The sequence below is a fragment of the Spodoptera frugiperda genome, chromosome 27 (assembly GCF_023101765.2).
Source record: "Spodoptera frugiperda isolate SF20-4 chromosome 27, AGI-APGP_CSIRO_Sfru_2.0, whole genome shotgun sequence".
Taxonomy (NCBI): domain Eukaryota; kingdom Metazoa; phylum Arthropoda; class Insecta; order Lepidoptera; family Noctuidae; genus Spodoptera; species Spodoptera frugiperda.
In genome coordinates this window covers 564,596-583,307 of record NC_064238.1, presented here as the reverse complement: position 1 = coordinate 583,307, position 18,712 = coordinate 564,596, and the positions used below count along the sequence as shown (strand labels likewise).

General features: G+C 42.9%; 1 protein-coding gene across 1 annotated transcript; it reads right to left on the bottom strand.

Moving 5' to 3' along the window:
- Positions 1–65: 65 nt before the first annotated feature.
- LOC118263511 (eukaryotic translation initiation factor 4 gamma 2) lies at positions 66–8,908 on the bottom strand. Its single transcript, XM_035575547.2, has 10 exons — positions 8,662–8,908; positions 8,295–8,570; positions 7,822–8,169; positions 6,956–7,333; positions 6,690–6,840; positions 6,512–6,615; positions 5,484–6,107; positions 5,164–5,416; positions 3,885–4,006; positions 66–853 (listed from the first exon to the last, which is right to left on the bottom strand). Exons 2-10 carry the CDS (start codon positions 8,418–8,420, stop codon positions 791–793), a joined length of 2,169 nt encoding a protein of 722 aa, XP_035431440.1. The 5' UTR covers positions 8,421–8,570; positions 8,662–8,908; the 3' UTR covers positions 66–790.
- Positions 8,909–18,712: the final 9,804 nt, after the last annotated feature.

The following is an 18,712-nucleotide window of genomic DNA, read 5'->3' as shown; positions in this document are numbered from 1 at the left end:
GGGCCATCGTGATTGACGGGGACAAAGGGGAATGCCCAACAATGAACGTAAATAAAACTCGTCACTGTTTTTGTAATAAATTACACTGAAGTTTATTTTTCATCCTGAATACATATTGACCATGTTACTCATCTAATGTTGCATTACCATCATCAGTTCACAACTTTATTACAACTCACTCAACATACATTTCTTATGCCTTAGGGCAGCTTTTTTTAATTGTTTTATTCAACTAGTTACAAAATTCTAAAATTTGATAATACAATGAAATTTAAGCATTCTTACAGATACCACTAAGTCCATTTAGCATTGAAAATAAATGATCATCATGATATTAATAATAAAAATTGATTTAAGTTCCACTTTTATATATATATTTTTTACAATTTCAACTAAAACACGCTCACTGCAGGGAGAGGCAGATCGGGGTGCAATCATACGTCCAAACGAACACTATACATTGTATACATTTGTAAAAAGTATCAAAATCGAGTAAAAGGCCTACAAAAAATTATCTCGAGATACTAATATTCGTTTACGTAATAACCTAAAAATTGTCCTATTTAACACTGGAATCGCCGACGACGGCAGTGGCGCGCGGCGCGTCTAGCGTTAAAGGGTAACAAACGTAGGTATTTCAACTATTTGGCTTAATTATATTTATATAATGAGAGGAGCGCAAAACGAAAGCGGTGCGGCTCACGGAGAGAGGAGCGCGCGGTGTGTGTGGGAGGGAGGCGGACGGCGGCTAGTCCTCGCGGCTAGTCCTGGCAGGCCAGGCCACGGCGGACTAGTCCTCCGCCTCCTCGTCCTCCGACTCCTGCTGCTGCAGCCATGTCAGCCACGTGTTGACCTGCAAGTGCACACTGTGTAAGCCACTGATAATACACTATTCAAAACTCAGTAATGGCGTAGCAAGGAAAGGAGAATGTCCATCGCTAAAATTAAATAGAGACCAAATCCCACACGGCTGCATAGCAAAATACCTGGGCATGCACCTGGACAGCAGATTTACCTGGCAGAAATACATTTGGAACAAAAGAAAACCACAGAACGCAAAACTACGTTCTAGGAATCGGCTGATGGCAAAAAGTCTTAGTTAATCAACAAAAGTAAGATGGCAGTTTACAAAACCATACTCTACTTTGCTGCCCCTGGACCTGAAAAACTCCTTAATACATTTTTTTTTTTTGGAATTTAAGAAAGGTTCTAGTGCCAAATGCAGCTGTAAAAAAGTAGAGCTACAGTGTTCACCTGCGTGTACCAATTGCCGAGGCCAGACTTATTCAAATGTTAAGTACAACAGAGGATGATTCATGTGATGCTGATGAAGAGACTAGTGATACATCATTATTTGAACAGTTTTTTAACACTCAGCAAGGAGAAGAAGACGAAGAAGAAGAAATAGCAAAAGACATGATTGTTGAAGTTAACTATAACGAGTATGAATCAGATTAAAGTATCAAAAGAAATCAAACTGACAATTACACTCCATAAACATTATCAACCCGAATAATCTACATGCAGTGAAATAAGTATTGTGACAAAAAATTACGTAAGAACGATTCGTCGAATAGGCTCACTGCACTGGGGAAACGTTAAAAAAAACGCGCTGAATACACTACCTCACAGGTGGTGTATTTAGAAAGAAACGTGTGCACATCATATATGTGTAACGTGACTCTTAGAATCGTGATATCTGAGAAACGGTAATACTTATAGAAAAAAATATAAGGACCATTTTATAGAGAATTTTGAGATCTACAAATTTGATCTGAGGTATTTTTTCGAAAAATGACCGGACTAGAATAGAACTTTGGGAAACAGCAAGTAATTGATAAACATTGATATCCTGGAGAGATTTCAGACATAAGCCAAGGGGACAATGTTAGAAAAGGTAATGGCATGGAAGAGTTGGGAATGGTATGGCATGTGTCATACATAATGTCTTTTTACCGACTTCACAAAAAGGAGGAATATACAATGTGATACGGGTGGGTCTTCTAACCCGTTAAGACATCTAATTTTATCGCCAAAAAAATAATATGGGGGGTTGAACCCCTAATTGAAAATATTCAAAAATAGTGATTTTTTCGATAAAAATTATTCACAAATGATTTTTTTTCTCACCAAAACATTATCAAACATATGAAAAAAATAATGAATTAGTTAGCCAAGGTTATTAGCTACCGTTTGTCGTTTTTTTTTTGTTTCTATGACGTATACAACCTTTGATATCAAAAAAAGTTAAAAAAAATATTAAAATAGGCATAATTTTTAGGGGGAGGGGATTCGACCCATTCGACCCCCGACTTTTGTCCATAAAATTAGATGTAGAACTCAGCCTTAACGGGTTAGAAGTCTCACCCCTATCACATTGTATAATTATGTTCGGGTGTTTGTATGTTTTTTTTTTTTGTATGTTTGTTCATCGAATACTCCGTCAATTGTCGACGGATTTTCAAAATTCTTTTTTTGTTCAAAAGTAGATAGTTCTGAGGTCCCATTGTCACCAAGTTAGAATCTGATGATGGGATCTTAGAGAAATCGAGGGAACTCCTCAAATATTATAGGGAACTATATAGTGATTTTGGTATATTCATCTAGAATTGAAGCATTTACAGTCAAAAAGTAACCTTTGAAGAGGTGGAACTGATGAAGAAGACCAGAAATGGCCAATGGAACTTCATACTCACATAGAAATCACAATAAAGTTAATTAAGTGACTGTGACAATACAAATAAATAAAGTAGTTATTGAGATAGAGAATTTCAACCGACTTTTTTAGTGTGTGAAATAAAGTCGGTGTTTCTCGGTATTATTTGTTTGTTACACCGACTTCCGAAATTAAAGTTATTTTTAACTTTTTTAGTGAAGTCGGTTTATTTTTTTGTAAAAAGTATTTTTTGGTATGTTATATTCAATACATTAGAATTTATACACGTCGATTTTATTCTCTTGTTACAAAATTAAATACTTTCGACGATACATTGATTTGAAATATCTTGTAACGTCACATTTATTACATTCTATAGGGTATCGGGATATAATGGCCTCCTCCTATCTCCGCCCCAGCTTCGCATGGGTGCAATGGTGATATTATATATTATTATACATGTAATGAAAACTATATTTTTCATTAATTAGAGTTTTTAAGTGTTTTTAGTTTTTACCTACGTTTAAGTTTACTCTTTGGTGGAGAGGAGTTTAAGTTTATTATGGACGTCATGAAAAAAGTAACTGTCATTGTGTATAAAATGAATATCGATTTAATTAAGAAACGACACAATAATAAACATTAAATGTTGTTTTATAAGGTATTTTCCCAGGTTTTAGGCGACACAAAACACAATTGAGTTTCTTTGTTGTTAAGAAACTGTTATACTAATTAATGAAAAATATAGTTTTCATTACATACATATAAACCTTCTGAGACTGCCTCGTTGGCCTAGCCGGGCAAGGGGTCTCGGGTACGATTCCCGGGTCGGGCGAAGTATTACTGGGCTTTTTTCAGTATTTCGAAAATTTCTCAGTAGTAGCACGGAGTCTGGAAATGCGCCTTTTGTGAAATGTGAGGGTACATTGGCATTATGTGCCATAATGTGCACCTCTGCCTACCCCTTCGGGGATTAAAGGCGTGAAGTTATAAAAAGATATAAACCTTCCTCTTGAATCACTCTATCTATTAAAAAGAAACGCATCAAAATCCGTTGCGTAGTTTTAAAGATTTAAGCATACAAAGGGACAGAGAAAGCGACTTTATTTTATACTATGTAGTGTTTTAAAAGCTGTTCCGTGCGGTCCTGATCGAACCAACAGTGCATTCGATATATTTAATGAGAGTCAAATTAGCGGCAGGTGTCATGTATAAGTAAATAGGTTACCTGGAACAATGCCTCTCCCTTCCCGGGGTAAGCATCCGTGACGTCCTCGCGCCAGCGCAGGAAGGCGTCCTCCTCGCACACCTCCAGGTTGTACAGGTACATGAACCAGCGCAGTAACATTCCTGCAACCAACGCCAACCTTATACTCAACCATCTATTTCTTGGGAATCGCCCTTGTCCTACGTGCCGGTAAATGGGTTAATGCGATCGCCAAGGAATCTACTCAAAGACAGCAGATTCCTAAAGTAAAGACTAAATAAGTAATGTTTGGTCAGTGATTGAGTGAGTGTGAGTGAGACAGAAACTACTGATTCAAATTATATCAATCTTACTTCTTTATTAATTATTATTTAGTTAATAATCATAAATTATAAATGCGAAAGTTTATGTGTTTATGTGTAAAATGGCTGAAAAGACCGGGAGGAACAGGGGTAGATTACGGCATGGCATAACACACAGCCTACTTTTTAGCGGGCGAAGCCGCTGGTAGGAGCTAGTAGTTAATATGACAATCTTCAATAAACGTCCGAATATGCGAGGTTATTTAATTAACAACACTGCACATGTATTAAGTACAGCGATTACAGATCAACTGTTGTTCTAGATTAATATATCAATTACACAATGCGACCACTGTTATCAAAATACAGGCACACTTTTATTAAAATAAATGTCAATTTAGATTTAATTCGTAATTCGACTAATTTAATTACATATATGGCAATTAGCACACAGAAAGGTAGATGTCTGTCTACCTTTCTGTCTGTTCTGGCTAATCTACAAATTGCAACTAAGGCTACTTTATTTTAGAAAAAAAAAAATGAAGAACCCAAAATCTGCCGAAAGTCAGTATTCTACGCGGAAGAAGTCGCGGGCAATAAGTAGTGTCAAGCAATAAGTTAATGAATTATTATTGACTATAAGGATTCTTCTCAAGATAATCTTTCACGGTAAAGTACTCTTTCCGCCGCACTTAGAGTCATTTAATGGTTACTTAACTAAAACCTTAGCAACTGTTTTCGATACAAAATCGTTACTGAGGAATAGTTTAAGTAAACATTAAATGTCTCTGAGTGCGCCAGTTTGCCATTAAGACAATCTTAACTCCTGTTTAAACAGGTTGATGTTCCCAATTTCAGAAATACAACAAGACAATTTGTTGTAAAATCTCGGATAACATGCAAAAACACTCTTATTCTTTAAAGCGGACTTGTTTCTATATCTGGTACCTTTCAGCTAATCCAACATCTGAATATAATTAGTGTAGTGGGGAACGTACCTTTAGGGTAGCGGTGGTGGTGCGCGTGCACCTGCACGGCGTACACGGCGGCCAGCTGCAGCTGCGGCTGGCCCTCCAGCAGCGCCGTCAGCAGCGGCGCGTAGGCCTCCAGCAGCGCCTTCTCGCGCTCCAGCGCCGCCTTGTCCGGCGCCGGCGTGGCCGCCCCCGCCGCGCGCGACACGTGCTCCGCCACCAGCGCCACCAGCGACGACACGAACGCCGCGTTGGCGCGCACGCTGGGCTCCACGTTGGCCTGCGGGGCACCACGGTTATATTGCCATGCGGGCTCCTGGGGCGCGGCGCCGCCCGGCCATACGCACCTTGATCCAGCGGTACAGCGCGTGCGGCGCGGGCTCGGCGGCCAGCTGGCGCGCCAGCTGCGCCTGGACGCGCAGCTGCGGCACGAGCGCCGCCAGGCCGCGCGCCTCCAGCGCCTCCAGCGCCTGCGGCGGCTCGGCCCCGCCCGGCGCCACGTGCGCGCACACGTTGAGCTGCGCGTCCTCGCACAGCGCCATGGTGCGCGCGTCGCCGGCCGCGTCGCGCAGCGCCTGCAGCACGTCCAGCAGCAGCGGGTGCAGCGCGCCCGCCTCGCACCACGCCGCCAGCTCGGCCAGCGCCAGCGCCTGCTGCAGCAGCGCGGCGGCCAGCAGGCGCGGCAGGCGCGGGTGCGGGTGCGCGGCCTGCACGAGCGCGCGCCAGGCGTCGGGCGCGGCGCGGCGCAGCGCGCGGGCCACGCGCACGGCGGCGCGCAGCGCGGCGTCGTCCCCGCGCGGCGCGTGCAGCGCGTGCTCCAGCACGGCGGCCAGACAGCGCCGCACGAGTTTGTCGGCCGGCTGCAGCGCGCGCAGGCTGCGCAGCGCGTCGAGCTCCGCGTCGTCGTCGGCGGTGAGCGCCTCGTCCACGGCCTGCAAGGCCAGCCGGCACGCTTCCTCCTTGTTGGGGCCCTGCGCCGCGTCATGATTCATTATCCGACATCGATATTTTTACGTTAAGTAAAAAGGCTGATCTGCACAATAATCGACTAATCGGCTGTTAAAAGTCTTATCGATATCTTTTTGCGTTGCTAAAGGATCAGTGGACGCGTGGTGTATGAACAAGAGTTTCTCTATACAAGACAAACTACTAAAATCCGTTGCGTGCGATGCGGGTCTGTTAACGCTTACCTTTATATTCCATTTCTTTTAGAAATGGTAGAGGGTAGTCGCAGAATGGTATTTGAACTTACAAAAGTGAAGGGATAGTATAATATCGATCTCAAAAACTTACAAAAACACAAGAAATACTTAACAAAGAAAAATATAAGAACAAAATAGATGGATGAACATCGTCAGGCTAGAAAGAGGCATACCTTATCCTTTTTCGGCTTGTCTTTCTTGTCGGCGGCCGGCTTGATGGTGATCGTGGGTTCCTTCAGTAGCTGCGGCGTACTCGCGAAGGCAGGAGTCAGGACATCTGCAGTCACTACACGGTCAGTACACATTCATACATACATACATAGAGACACGCGCGGGCCGCGGGACACTCACTCTGCTGCACGGGCGCCAGCGGCAGCTGCGGCTGCGGCTTGGACAGCTTGTTGGCGGTGAACATGAGCGAGTTGGCCGCCGGCCGCATCTGCACGTCCTGCAGCGCGCCCGCCGTGTACACGCGCGCCTTGTTGGAGCGCGACGACCCGTCCTGCCACACGCAGTGCACAGCCATATACATTCAACGTCTCGTTCATCAGAAAAGAAAATTACGCAGTACAAAATCGACTACGAACGTTCGCCTCCGAGAGGAGACATAAGTTTACCTTGGATCCGTTGCCCTGCTGGTTGGTCTGCGAGTGTTTGTTGTAGTGCAGGTTGTTGCCCTGGCGCGGGTAGTAGCCGGGCGCCGAGCGCTGGCGGAAGCCGTCGCGCGAGGCACCGAAGCCGTTGCCGAAGAGCTTGTCGGGCGCCGGCACCAGCGCCGCGGCGGGCTGCAGGCTGAGGCCGGCCAGCACGTCGTCGAGCGGGCGCGAGCGCAGGCCGCCGCGGAACAGCGAGTCGCGCTCGCGGTCGCGGTCGCGCTCGCGCTCGCGGTCGCGGCGCGGCACGTGGTCGTCGTCGGCGCGCAGCTGGTGGATGGGCACGGGGCCCTCCGCCGTCACGGCCGCGCGCGGCACCCACCCGCCTCGCCGCAGCTCCACCTGCGCACGTCAGCGCTGCGTCACCGCTCCACAAAACTCACATACACGGAAAATATCGATCTCGACTTTTTAATATCAGTCATTGAGTTAAACCTATAGAGAAACTGACTCCGTTACCGCGCGTCCATAAACATGAAGCACTTTTGACACACAAAGACGTAGATTTGAAACCACTATAAGTTTTAAAGAAACATACTATGTCTGTCTCACGCATTGAAGTGGCAAAACAATAAGTACAACCACTTAGATAAGATAGAGATAGACATAAATATGCAATGAATAAGGGAGTGCTGCCGACATATCAAAATTTGTTGAAATTATTTTACTGACCTGACCTAATATTATATTTTTTTGGTATTTGGTATAACAAATATAGTACAAACAACAATTTGATTTGACAACAAGTAATAAGTTAAATACAGAATGTACAAGTTTTAAATGTGATGAACATTAATCTGTTTCGTCGGAGAAGAGCGCTGTATAGTTACCGTGTCGCGCAGCATGAAGCGGATGCGCGGCGCCAGGTCGCGCGAGGCGGAGAGCGTCTCGATGCGCGCGAAGTACTGGTCCATGAGCCCGCGGCCGCGCTCCGAGTCCAGCACGCGGCCGCAGGTGCGCACGAGCTGCGCCAGGCACTCCAGGTCCTCGTGGTGCTCGGCGGCCGCGCGCCGCGCCAGCAGGTTCTGGATGCATCTATGCAGGATGGACTCGGCTAGGATCTCCAGCTTGCCGAGCTCCCCGATAAATTTGATGTTGCCTAACATCTTGCATTTTGCAAGGTGTCGCTTTTCCTCCTCTTCCGGCAACAACGCTTTGTCTTCGAAAGCGGCGAACGCCTATCGAAAGATATAAGAAGAAAATGAGAACTGTGCGGGTCCAACAAAGCGCTGAGTGTACGGTGTACGTGAGATGCGTAGTGGTGTGTGTAGTGTGCACGTGACGTGCGTATTGCGGTACCTACCTGAGCGCGGTTCTCGAATTCGGTGCGGCATTTGTTCAGAAGCAACAGTTTGAATGTGCAGGGCTGACCAGGAGGTTCGAAGTTCGGAGCCTCTTCACTTAGTCTTTTGCACAGCTGTGCATACATCGACGAATATTTGGGCTCGTCGAGTGCCTTCTCGAAAATAAGAAGGATCACACCCTTAAGCACCTTGTCGGAGTCGAGCTCCAAACCGAGCAAATCATCGCTCAGCTTCTGGAACTTCTCCGGCGTGAGCTTATTCAGGATGCCCCTCACCTGCGAACAGAGAGCGAGTGTCAGCGAGTGTCAGCGAGCGAGGCAGACGGCGGGAGACGGCGGGCCGCCAACTGCAACGGGCGGTACTCACTTTCCGGAATATGATGTCGTGCTTAGCATCTCCGTCGGGCACCTCGTGGTGGCGCAGACAGGAGGGCGGGACCCAGCGTCGCCTCGGCGGGGGGACGGGCGTCCGCCCCGAGGCGCGCGGCGCGGGCCCCGGCTGCCGCGCGCTGTCCGTCTTGCCGCCGGTGTGGACTCCGGCGCACTGCCGCGCTCTGCTTCGCGCTCGGTGGCCGCGCTTGGTGGCCGCGCTCTGTGCACGCTGCAGCGCTATGCGCTTGTGCTACGCCTCCGCGACCGGCCCTGAGGAAGTGCAATGTCTGAACATCAAATTATCGTAACCGATGTAATACGATGAAACGATCATATAACGAAATGTATGCAGGACTAGCTTCTGCCAGTTGCATCACACGCGCGCCGGGATAAAATATATTCTAGTAATAGCAACATGCGATATGTCGTTGGTTAGAGATTCTTAAATGGAACAATAGTTACTAATATACCTATGGTCAAACGTTAGTATGGTTAAGTATGTTCAGACTGAGGTGCTCTGTATGCATATTTTATAAGATTTTTGCATCATCTTTATAGATGCTCTTTCTATCTTATTAGAATCACATAGGAGAGAAGAGAAGAGAGAGAGAGAGAAGTTGTTAAATAATATCATGCATACGAGTCCATCTCCATACCTATCCTTTTGACTGGTAATAAATAGTAGGAGTAGTAGGAATGTAAACTTTTGGAAAAGTGGGCTACGATCATTATTTGCTTAGTTCGGGTACACGTGCTGAGCAACAATATTAGCCACTGTAACTGAAAATACACACTTTTGTCATAATATTAGGTTTTATTCTGTATAAGAATACCTATCCATCGAGTGGTATTACCCATTGTCCTTTCATCAAAATCCCAGCAGTTGTTTTTCATGAAAGTTTCGCATTTGGTAGTCGGCAATAACTACCCAATTATGTTCAATAATCAACTGTTGTTTCAAAGATCGAAATAATATCAACGTTTGTTTTAAGCCCGGAAAGAATCGTGGAGTGGGGTGCACGGTGATAATTAGAATTATGCTAAATGTATAAACCCTATATAAAACATGTAATAAATTACTGGGAACAGATAATAACACACTACCATCCCTTTCCTCGGAAGAAATGAGATTGCGAGTAGCCGAAGTCCTAATCCTACTTGAAACAAAGTACAAACACAACTTCTGTTCACGCGTGATGCTGCCACCACTGGTCAAGGAAAATAGCATTTTAACATTTACATTTCTTTTATCGAATCAGAAGAATTCTTAAGATTGCACGGTTGGCACACTGGCTGGGCAACCGCCCGCGCATCATATCATGGCGTAGGATCGATTCCTACACGGAACAACTCTTTGTGTGATCAAAAAATGTTGTTCCGGATGTTATGGGGTGCATGTCCTTTTTGCACCGGGACTTTAATGTTTCTTTTTTTTATCATAATTATTAATTTTATGTTTTTTATTTTCCTTTTTTTTATTGGTGCAAATAAACTGTTTTTCTTTGTTTCTTTCTTTCTTCTTTCATGTGAAGGGTGTATAGGTACTTGATTGTTTCTTTCCTCCAAAGCCCGTCAAAATATTAAAATCGATAAATAGTGTACTGATTTTTCGTAGTTGTCTATATGTATGTAGGTATAGTTTTAAGTGTAGTCCGTCGACAGGTGAGACGGCGACGGTCGTCGGCCGCGCCCGCGCCGGCCGTAGACCTCACCCTGCGCCGTCCCCCACTACCCCGCACCGCCCGGCTCTCCGCCAAACGTCATTGAAAAAATACGAGCCTTCAGCCGAGGCTTGTGTTGAGCGACCGGAGCAGAACAGTCACGAAGGCATTAAATAATTTGATTAGTTCGAGCGCATTGATGAGAGATTACGAAGTTTGGATGACAACGTGGCAATGACGGTCGATAGCGTCGCGACGCGAGGTCAATGGCCGGCGAAACCTTGGCGCTGCCACTGCAAGGTCGTACGTCCGCGGCCGCCAGCTGTCGCCTCCGCACTCAACTGCGAGTCTTATTTTAATACCAGTGTATCACTTCAAATATACAATCATTACAAATTTGGTATAATTCATATTTCAATAAGTTCAACATTATTTACTTTCTTGAGCATTTGCATTCAGGTTTAGTAGCCTAATATTCTGTTAATTTATGTGTTTTGTTGTAGTGCAAAAATCATCAAATGTCTACTCTCGCCACGGGAGAGGCGAGAGGATGTGCCATACTCTTGCGGCCCCGGACCCTTGCGGTGCTCCGTTAGTTTACGTCCCAACCTTGTTAACTTAGGGACCACTATTACTATTTTCATGTACTCTGATTTTCTCATTTACTCATAGAAATAGTGACTTGAATAATTGTAATCAGTTGCTCCTCTAAGTTGTCTCCTTTAATATAGGTAAGTTTAATTTGAGCTTTAACCGTCATATTTATTGGAGATAGATGTGGTGTTGTGTTTTTTTTTATTTAGCGGACCATTTTTTAACTTTTGCTGTGATGTACAAGCCACCAGTTGAGAACCACTGCTTTATGTAGTTAACAAGTAATTGGTAGCACATTGATTTACATTGCGTTTCAACCAACAAAAGGTATGTAAGTACTGCGTCGTCACTCATGCGAACTGACGCTCATGTCATGACAAGTACAGCTGACAAACAACGCGTGTGTTATTTCCAACAACATTTATTATCGGAATTGTTATCATTTCTTTAACGTTATTTACTTATCTTATTATTGTTTACTTAAAAGCGTGCGCGGTGCAACTATGAAGGCAATCCTTTTATTATTTGCATTGCCAAAATCACATCATACCTAATTCCGAGTCCCAAGTCATAGGGTTGTTAAAAATTTACGAAGGCCGAACTTAGTGTCGGTAATTAAAAAGTCAGATATCTCTGCATTAAAGCCTGATTTAGCCTAACAATAGAAAACCGGACAGACCGAACAAACGAAGAAAAAACAAGCGACTGCACGTTTGGCGCGGTGGCTGAGCAACTGGCTGCCGTGCAACGTGTAGCGGGTTCGTATTTTTTTGTCTTTACTCTTTACCTCTTTTGTACCTATCATAATGTAACTTACTAACTTGAAACATGTAAGTGCTGTGCACACCTCTAAGTGACAAGTTCACTCTGTAAATAAGATCTGTTACAATGTTTAAAAAAAAAAATGAATTGTGAACGAATCGTTGGAGTGCCATAACAATAAATAAATCAACGTTTTTTTAATGCAAAAAGAGTGTTTTTATAATCACGTGGCTTTGACAGCTTTGACGTAACAATATGGCACTAAGTTGTAAGTACCAAGCAACACCGTGTTACAAAATATGAATTTGAGTAAACTATTTATTTCAGCCTGGAACGAATGACGTTGCATGTCAACGAGTAACTAAACGTACAGTTCATTCGCGTAAACTTAGTAGGGAGTCGCCTACCTATCTAACTATATAGGTATGACTTAAACATACATATAAATCCATAGTCCGGTAGTCCATTACAATGAAATATTCAACTTGTTTCTTGCACTGTACCTATCTCTATTATTACCGAAAACTGAGTGGAGGGATAAGAGGCAAGTGCTGCGACCGCGGCGGCGGCACCCCCGGCGTCCCGGGCCGGTCATTGACCTGCACTGCAGCTAGTACGCACCCTCGCCCGACTTTCACCTCTCTCGTCCTGACCGCCCTTGCCGCCTATACATGTAACCTCCGCGTGTACTCTGACTACGCTGGGGTGGAGAGACAACGGCGCCTTTCGTCGAAAAGATTTTATAACGTCTGTCTGAGATCGTGAACCACAAATAGATAAATTTAATATAGGTATTGTATGGTACGATTTATTATTGTATGCATTTCATGTGTTCAAGTTTTTTTTTAAAAAATTGTCGTGGTTCGTGGTGTTGGTAAGTTCGCGTATTGTGTATTTTGATTTCACATTATTGATCTTTCAACACAAACGAAACTAAATAAAAGTTATTAGAAAATGTATTACTTGAAATATTCAGTGACCACACATTATTGATTGATGGACATGCTAAGACTGTGTGTTCTATTTAAATGACAAGCGTACAAGTTAAGGTCGCAATGCATAAAGAGAGCAAACAGTGCGGACAGGCGGGAGGCGCGACCCAGTTCGCAGTGCTCGGCGCTCAGCGCTCGATGGAGCGTAGAGTCCCTAGCGGAGTAGCGCGGCCGGCGCCTGTGCCTCGCCGCTACATTGACCCAGATTCGCCGAAAGGCCGCCTCGCGCCCGCGCACCGCGGCTATGCACAAAAACTGCCACGCGAAGGCCCCGGCCTGACCCGACACCACCTACCTGACCTACTAAACCTTCCTGCCTGCCCAATTACACCACTTTGCGTCACAATTTCGCTATTTCTCTACAACCCGATACGTCGATTTTCTTTCTACATAATCTAAACTATGAACTACCTAAAGTGAATAAACTGTACTTACTTATGTAAGTTTCACAAATAGAGATTGTTAACATTTTTTAAAAGAAAAACCATTCCACAACCTCTCCAGCTTATAAAGAAATGTATATAAATTACTAGTATTTACTCAACTATTAAAGTATTAAATGTTATGTTTATTTATAGATATTTATTATTGTAATTATGGAATGCAATTGAAATACAATTCGTTAATTTGCGAGTGTGACATGAATAGCCTACCTATTAATGTCACAAAATTACTATAGTGGGTAATTACAGCAAATTAACATCTTATACAGATGAATCCTGTACTGATCATTCTCCTTCACGATGCCATCAGTTTACCACCAATTGTAGAGTGGCTGAATATTGGTGGCTTCACCTAGTTAGTTTAATTTAAAGATTGACATGTAAAAGAGTTACTTTGTAAAACATTTGGCAAAAATATGTGCCAAAAATGTTGCTACATATATACAATATTGGATTGAGGATTTACAGCTTATTTCAATAAGTATATTTAAGATCATTTATTGAAATGGGCAGTTCACGAGATTGTGAAACATTATTTATAAAAATTGTTGAGTTGAAAGCAATTGAATTTCTATAATAATTCTTGTTTACACAATATCCATTTAGGAGAATGTGGCTTCTGTGATGAATCATCTGACAAATAATTATAATTATAATATACATTTATTTAGATATAATATGGTTTAAGTAAATGGTTTGATATTCTATGAACTTAGGTAAAGATAAAAATGTATAAGCCTAATCAACATAGATAAGTTTCACAAGAAACAATAAGTTATTTAGGTTCACAGATAGCTGGCTACAAAATCATGATTGGATTTGTCTCAATCCTATAGAGCAGAATTACTCTTACCCTTTCATATAAGTTAACAATAGAAAATACATTGTGTGTCATGTGGATCTGCATTCATCAGGCACACAACAGGTTAATGCAGGTTTACTTTGCTTTCAATCTAGTTAAAACATTGATAAAATGTGCAATAATTTTGATGCATATCTCACTGGCGTATAACCATCGCTGAGCATACCTCCATTTTAAAATTATATTTTCTTAATTTGATTTTGGTTTATCTTAGCATTTAGGTATTTCTTAGACTGTTATTCTGTTCTCCGTACAAAAAAAATGATTGCACAGAAGTGCCCGCCACAAGATAATCTCGATTGCAAAAAGTAATGTTATTTGTCGATGCACAAAGTATAAAGAACTAAAGCCTATGTTACCAAACTACAAATGGAACTTGAACAATGTCAGTATTAGTTTAATGTGAAACCTGCATTGAGAAACATTTATTATGCAAAAGTATTCAGCACTCACTCATTATTTTAAACATCATCAGATCTGAGAAAGTATACTGGCATCAACAACATGGGATAGATCTGTGTCAGCCCCACATAGACACATTATAGGCAGCGGGTTGAGCAGACTGCAGTTATACAAAACTTGAGTCAGTATCAGATCATTACTTTTTTGTACTTGGTATAAAAGTTACTAACCAAAAAATTATTTCATATTGTGCTTAACTAGATATTATTATTTGAAAAAGCCTACAACAAACAAGTTCATTAATGCATAATGCATCATGAATCAACATAATTATAATGCATTTAGTGTGTGGTAAATAATTCAATTTGATTTCACTGTCAGACCAATGGGTACAAGATAAAATTTTAAGTAAAACAAATTAATTTTTATTTCTATTATGTCTCCTTATCTTAAAAAAAAACACTGATAAAGTTTTAGTTATGCCCTTTTTATCAAACAAAAGATTCAATAAACATTCACTAAAGTGTGTTAGCATAATGCCAACATTATTGAATATACAAAATATTTCTTGCAGGTAGATAATATCTATAACTTTGTAAAAATATTAGGGGAAGAATACCGATTACAGAACGCGCATGTAAGAAGCAATGTCAAGCGAGAAGTAGGAATGTTAGCAGGTAACATGGAGACGCGATCGCCATCAGTCGCGGCCCCTCTAACGCGCCCCAGCGGATAACAAACCAATTCTTAGCGGCTAGGTTATAATGCACTTTACCTCTTCCAACAATTACCACTTGCATTTTGACATTACTTCTGACCTCGCGTGAGGTCACGGTAGAACGTGCGAGATATGTCTCACTCTACAGCTACAATTATGTAGAAGTTGAATAAAATGGCTCACAAAGGTGACGCATCGACACGATCCGATCGAATGATCTTAGTTGATCTCAGTTATTTCCTGGTTAAACAATGAGACTTTTGCATGGCCACTGCTTCTTTTTAACGATAAACGCACTAGATACACAATAATAAATGAAATTCACAAACTTACGAGGCGATGAAAGTCAATTTCGTAGAAAGCACACGTACCGCAACACGACAAGCGTGTTCTTTTGCACACATGCAACTGAATAACTCACACATAGAAACTGACAGTTTCATGGCATGAACCACAAGCCAACCTTCTTTATGAATCAACTAAATAACTTTTTATGGTCGCAATAGTAAAGATACTTAATCATAACATAATGTAGCAATGTTAAATAAAATAAAAAAAATAAAATACAGCTCACGTTTTCGAATAGTGGTATATGAAAAATAAATACTATAAATAAATAAAAAGGTCGAAAATGAACTAGACGGTAGTTACAAGTCTGCCAATATTACAAAAATAAAGACACGTTCATGCAACATTTATTTTAAAATATATTATGTTCGGCCTGCTTACAGTTATCCGTTTATCAACGATACATACATAAAAGATATTTTTATGGTAAATGGTTTTAATTAGGTAGCTCTTTTCTACCAATGAAACCCTCTCATTTGATATCCATATATAGAGACGTGTTTTAAACAAGTATAAGTCTGTCTATTTATTCATGAAAATAAATGAGGTCACCACAGTCAGTGCGACTAAATAATATTAATAATTATTTTCTACTACAAGAAAACATAAATTACCGATAACATTTTTAGATTCACGCAATATTGCGGTTGCTCAATTAACTCGTACCGGTCAGCGGCAGCCAGTCTCTTGCCCTTTCCCCTGCCTCTACGCCGCGCGGCCTCGGGAATTTTAGGAAGGACCGGGGCTTGCTGCTCTTTGGAGGACGACCTTCCTCCGTCCTGGGACGCTTAAGAACTTGCCCTGTCTGGTGTCTTGAGCTCACGCTCACGCCAGATGCTGATGAGGGGTAAGACTCCAATTCCGACACCTTCCTACTTGGGACCCGTGTGTGGGACACCAGGGCCTCTCGGAATCTCCACGCTACTATTACTGAAGGCTAGTTGAGCTCACCTGCCCTCTCCTTTTTTTTTTTTTATTGTTAAATGGGTCGACGTTTGGCCGCTATCTCGCCTGATGGTAAGTGATGATGCGGCCTACGGTGGAGCACGTCTGCCCATAAGCAACCTATTCACTCGGGCTTTAAAGACACCCAGGTTATACCCATCAGGAAACACAGACTCCGGCAAGGAGTTCCACTCCCTAGCAGTTCGCATAAGGAAGCTTGAAGCGAAGCGCTTCGTGCGTGTGGGTGGGATATCCACCATGAATCGGTGACGTCTCGCCGATTGTCTTGTGGTTCGATGATGGAAAGGACTAGGAGGAATCAAGTTGTGCAATTCCCCCGCACACTCTCCGAAATGTATCCGGTAAAAAACGGAAAGGCTTGCGACCTTGTGCCTGTGTTCAAGACTTTGAAGCCGGACCTCCTCCGGTGGTTTAAATGTATTTTTTTTTATTATTTTAGGTCTCCATACAGTTCCCACGAGTATGGTACCGGTACGAGTTGACTGCACGGTTGGTGCGGTGGCTGGGCAACTGGCTGCCGCGCAACGGGTAGCGGGTTCGATTCCCGCACGAAGCAACTCTTTGTGTGATCCACAAATTGTTGTTTCGGGTCTGGGTGTCATGTGTATGTGAACTTGTACCTTGTACCTGTACTTGTACCAAGCATTGGCCCCTGTATCTGGGAAATGTATTTGTATCCCAATTAAAGGGTTCATGGGTCCCCTAGCGGGTGCGCTCACGACTGACACTACTCTTCAGCCATGCATACCCTCGTCGCGCACTAGAACTTGGTATTAGAGAGTTTATTTTTAATGTTATCTTCCTTGCGGTCCAGGCGTCCAAATCAAGACTCTCGCCACGTTCAAAGTAATGATACTTACATGATCATGACCTCTTCCCAAATTACGATATCAGCGGTTGCAACCGAGGACAGGTTGTGTCCCAATTCTGCTCGTTGGCAGGGTGAGTGCACAGCGAGCACCGTCCTTGCTTCTCCACCACATTCTCTGCTAAATTTAGAAAAACGGGTAGAAAGAAGTCCCCTCAGAAGCGGAGGCCACGTGTGCCACGTGTGCCACCACAAAGCCCGCCGTCTCTAAAACCCTTCCCGGGTTCTTCCGCCCCGCAATCTCGACGCAGGAGAAAAACCTAGAGTAGGGCAACGAACGATAGGTAAAATATTTTTTTACCTATATAATTTTTTGCCTAAGCGCTTTTATTGCCGAATTCACGCTAGTTGTAAACGGATCCAGGTTAAATTCCTTGCAAATATTGTTAAAATTTCTGCTTGCACGCACATTGAAACTGTTCTGCCTACAGTAAGATGAGGAATGGGATACGTACAAAGGTGGATTAAATCGAAATATTTTACTATATAGGCACATTGAAATTTAATTTAGGTAGTTCAGAGCTATCTAGTATATTGCCATTAAGAACTCTCAGCTAGAATAAACAATCTGAATAACAATAAGCAGTAACGAGCAGAGTGTATATTTTGGTGGAAACAGAGATACCTATTAAATAAAACGTTTTTGAATGTTTTCCATGTGGTCAATATAACTTGATACCTTTTTTTTTGAGGGGGAAAATCATCCAATGACTTCTCCCATCTTGGGCGAGATGGAGGTAGTGTCAGACTCTTACTGACTAAAAACCACCCCGTTCCTACTCCTGCTTTTCGAGCCGGAGCCCCGGTAAACCCGCTAGGAGAGTCTACAGCTCCGGATCAGAACTTGATACCTTGGATTCCATATTTGAGACACATACTCTAGCTGGCTCCTTATATAGGTGCAATATTGTATTTCCAGTGTCTTTGAAAGACGCGTCATAAATCCAAGCAATTTAGATGGTGTTCTGACGATTGTATCGATATGCGTGTTGTGAAAGTACGATTGTTTTGGGATATTTTATTGTATTGAACCCACACCCCACTCGCACGAAGCGCTTCGCATCAAGCTTCCTTGTGCGAACTGCTAGGTGGAAGTGGAACTCCTTGCCGGAGTCTGTGTTTCCTGATGGATCGGTATAACCTGGGTGTCTTCAAGGCCCGAGTGAATAGGTTGCTTATGGGCAGACGTGCTCCACCGTAGACCGCATCATCACTTACCATCAGGTGAGATAGCGGCCAAACGTCGGCCCATTAAATGTAAAAAAAAAAATTAAATATCATAATAATTTATTTTTGACCTAGGAAACTACCCAATTGACTCAGTTTGGCAGAGAATAGATACGCCTGGCTTTTATTAACATTCAACCTGACCAAGTTGGCACCTCCGCAATCGGTAACCGCCTGCAAGTTTCAGCATTTTATCATGGACT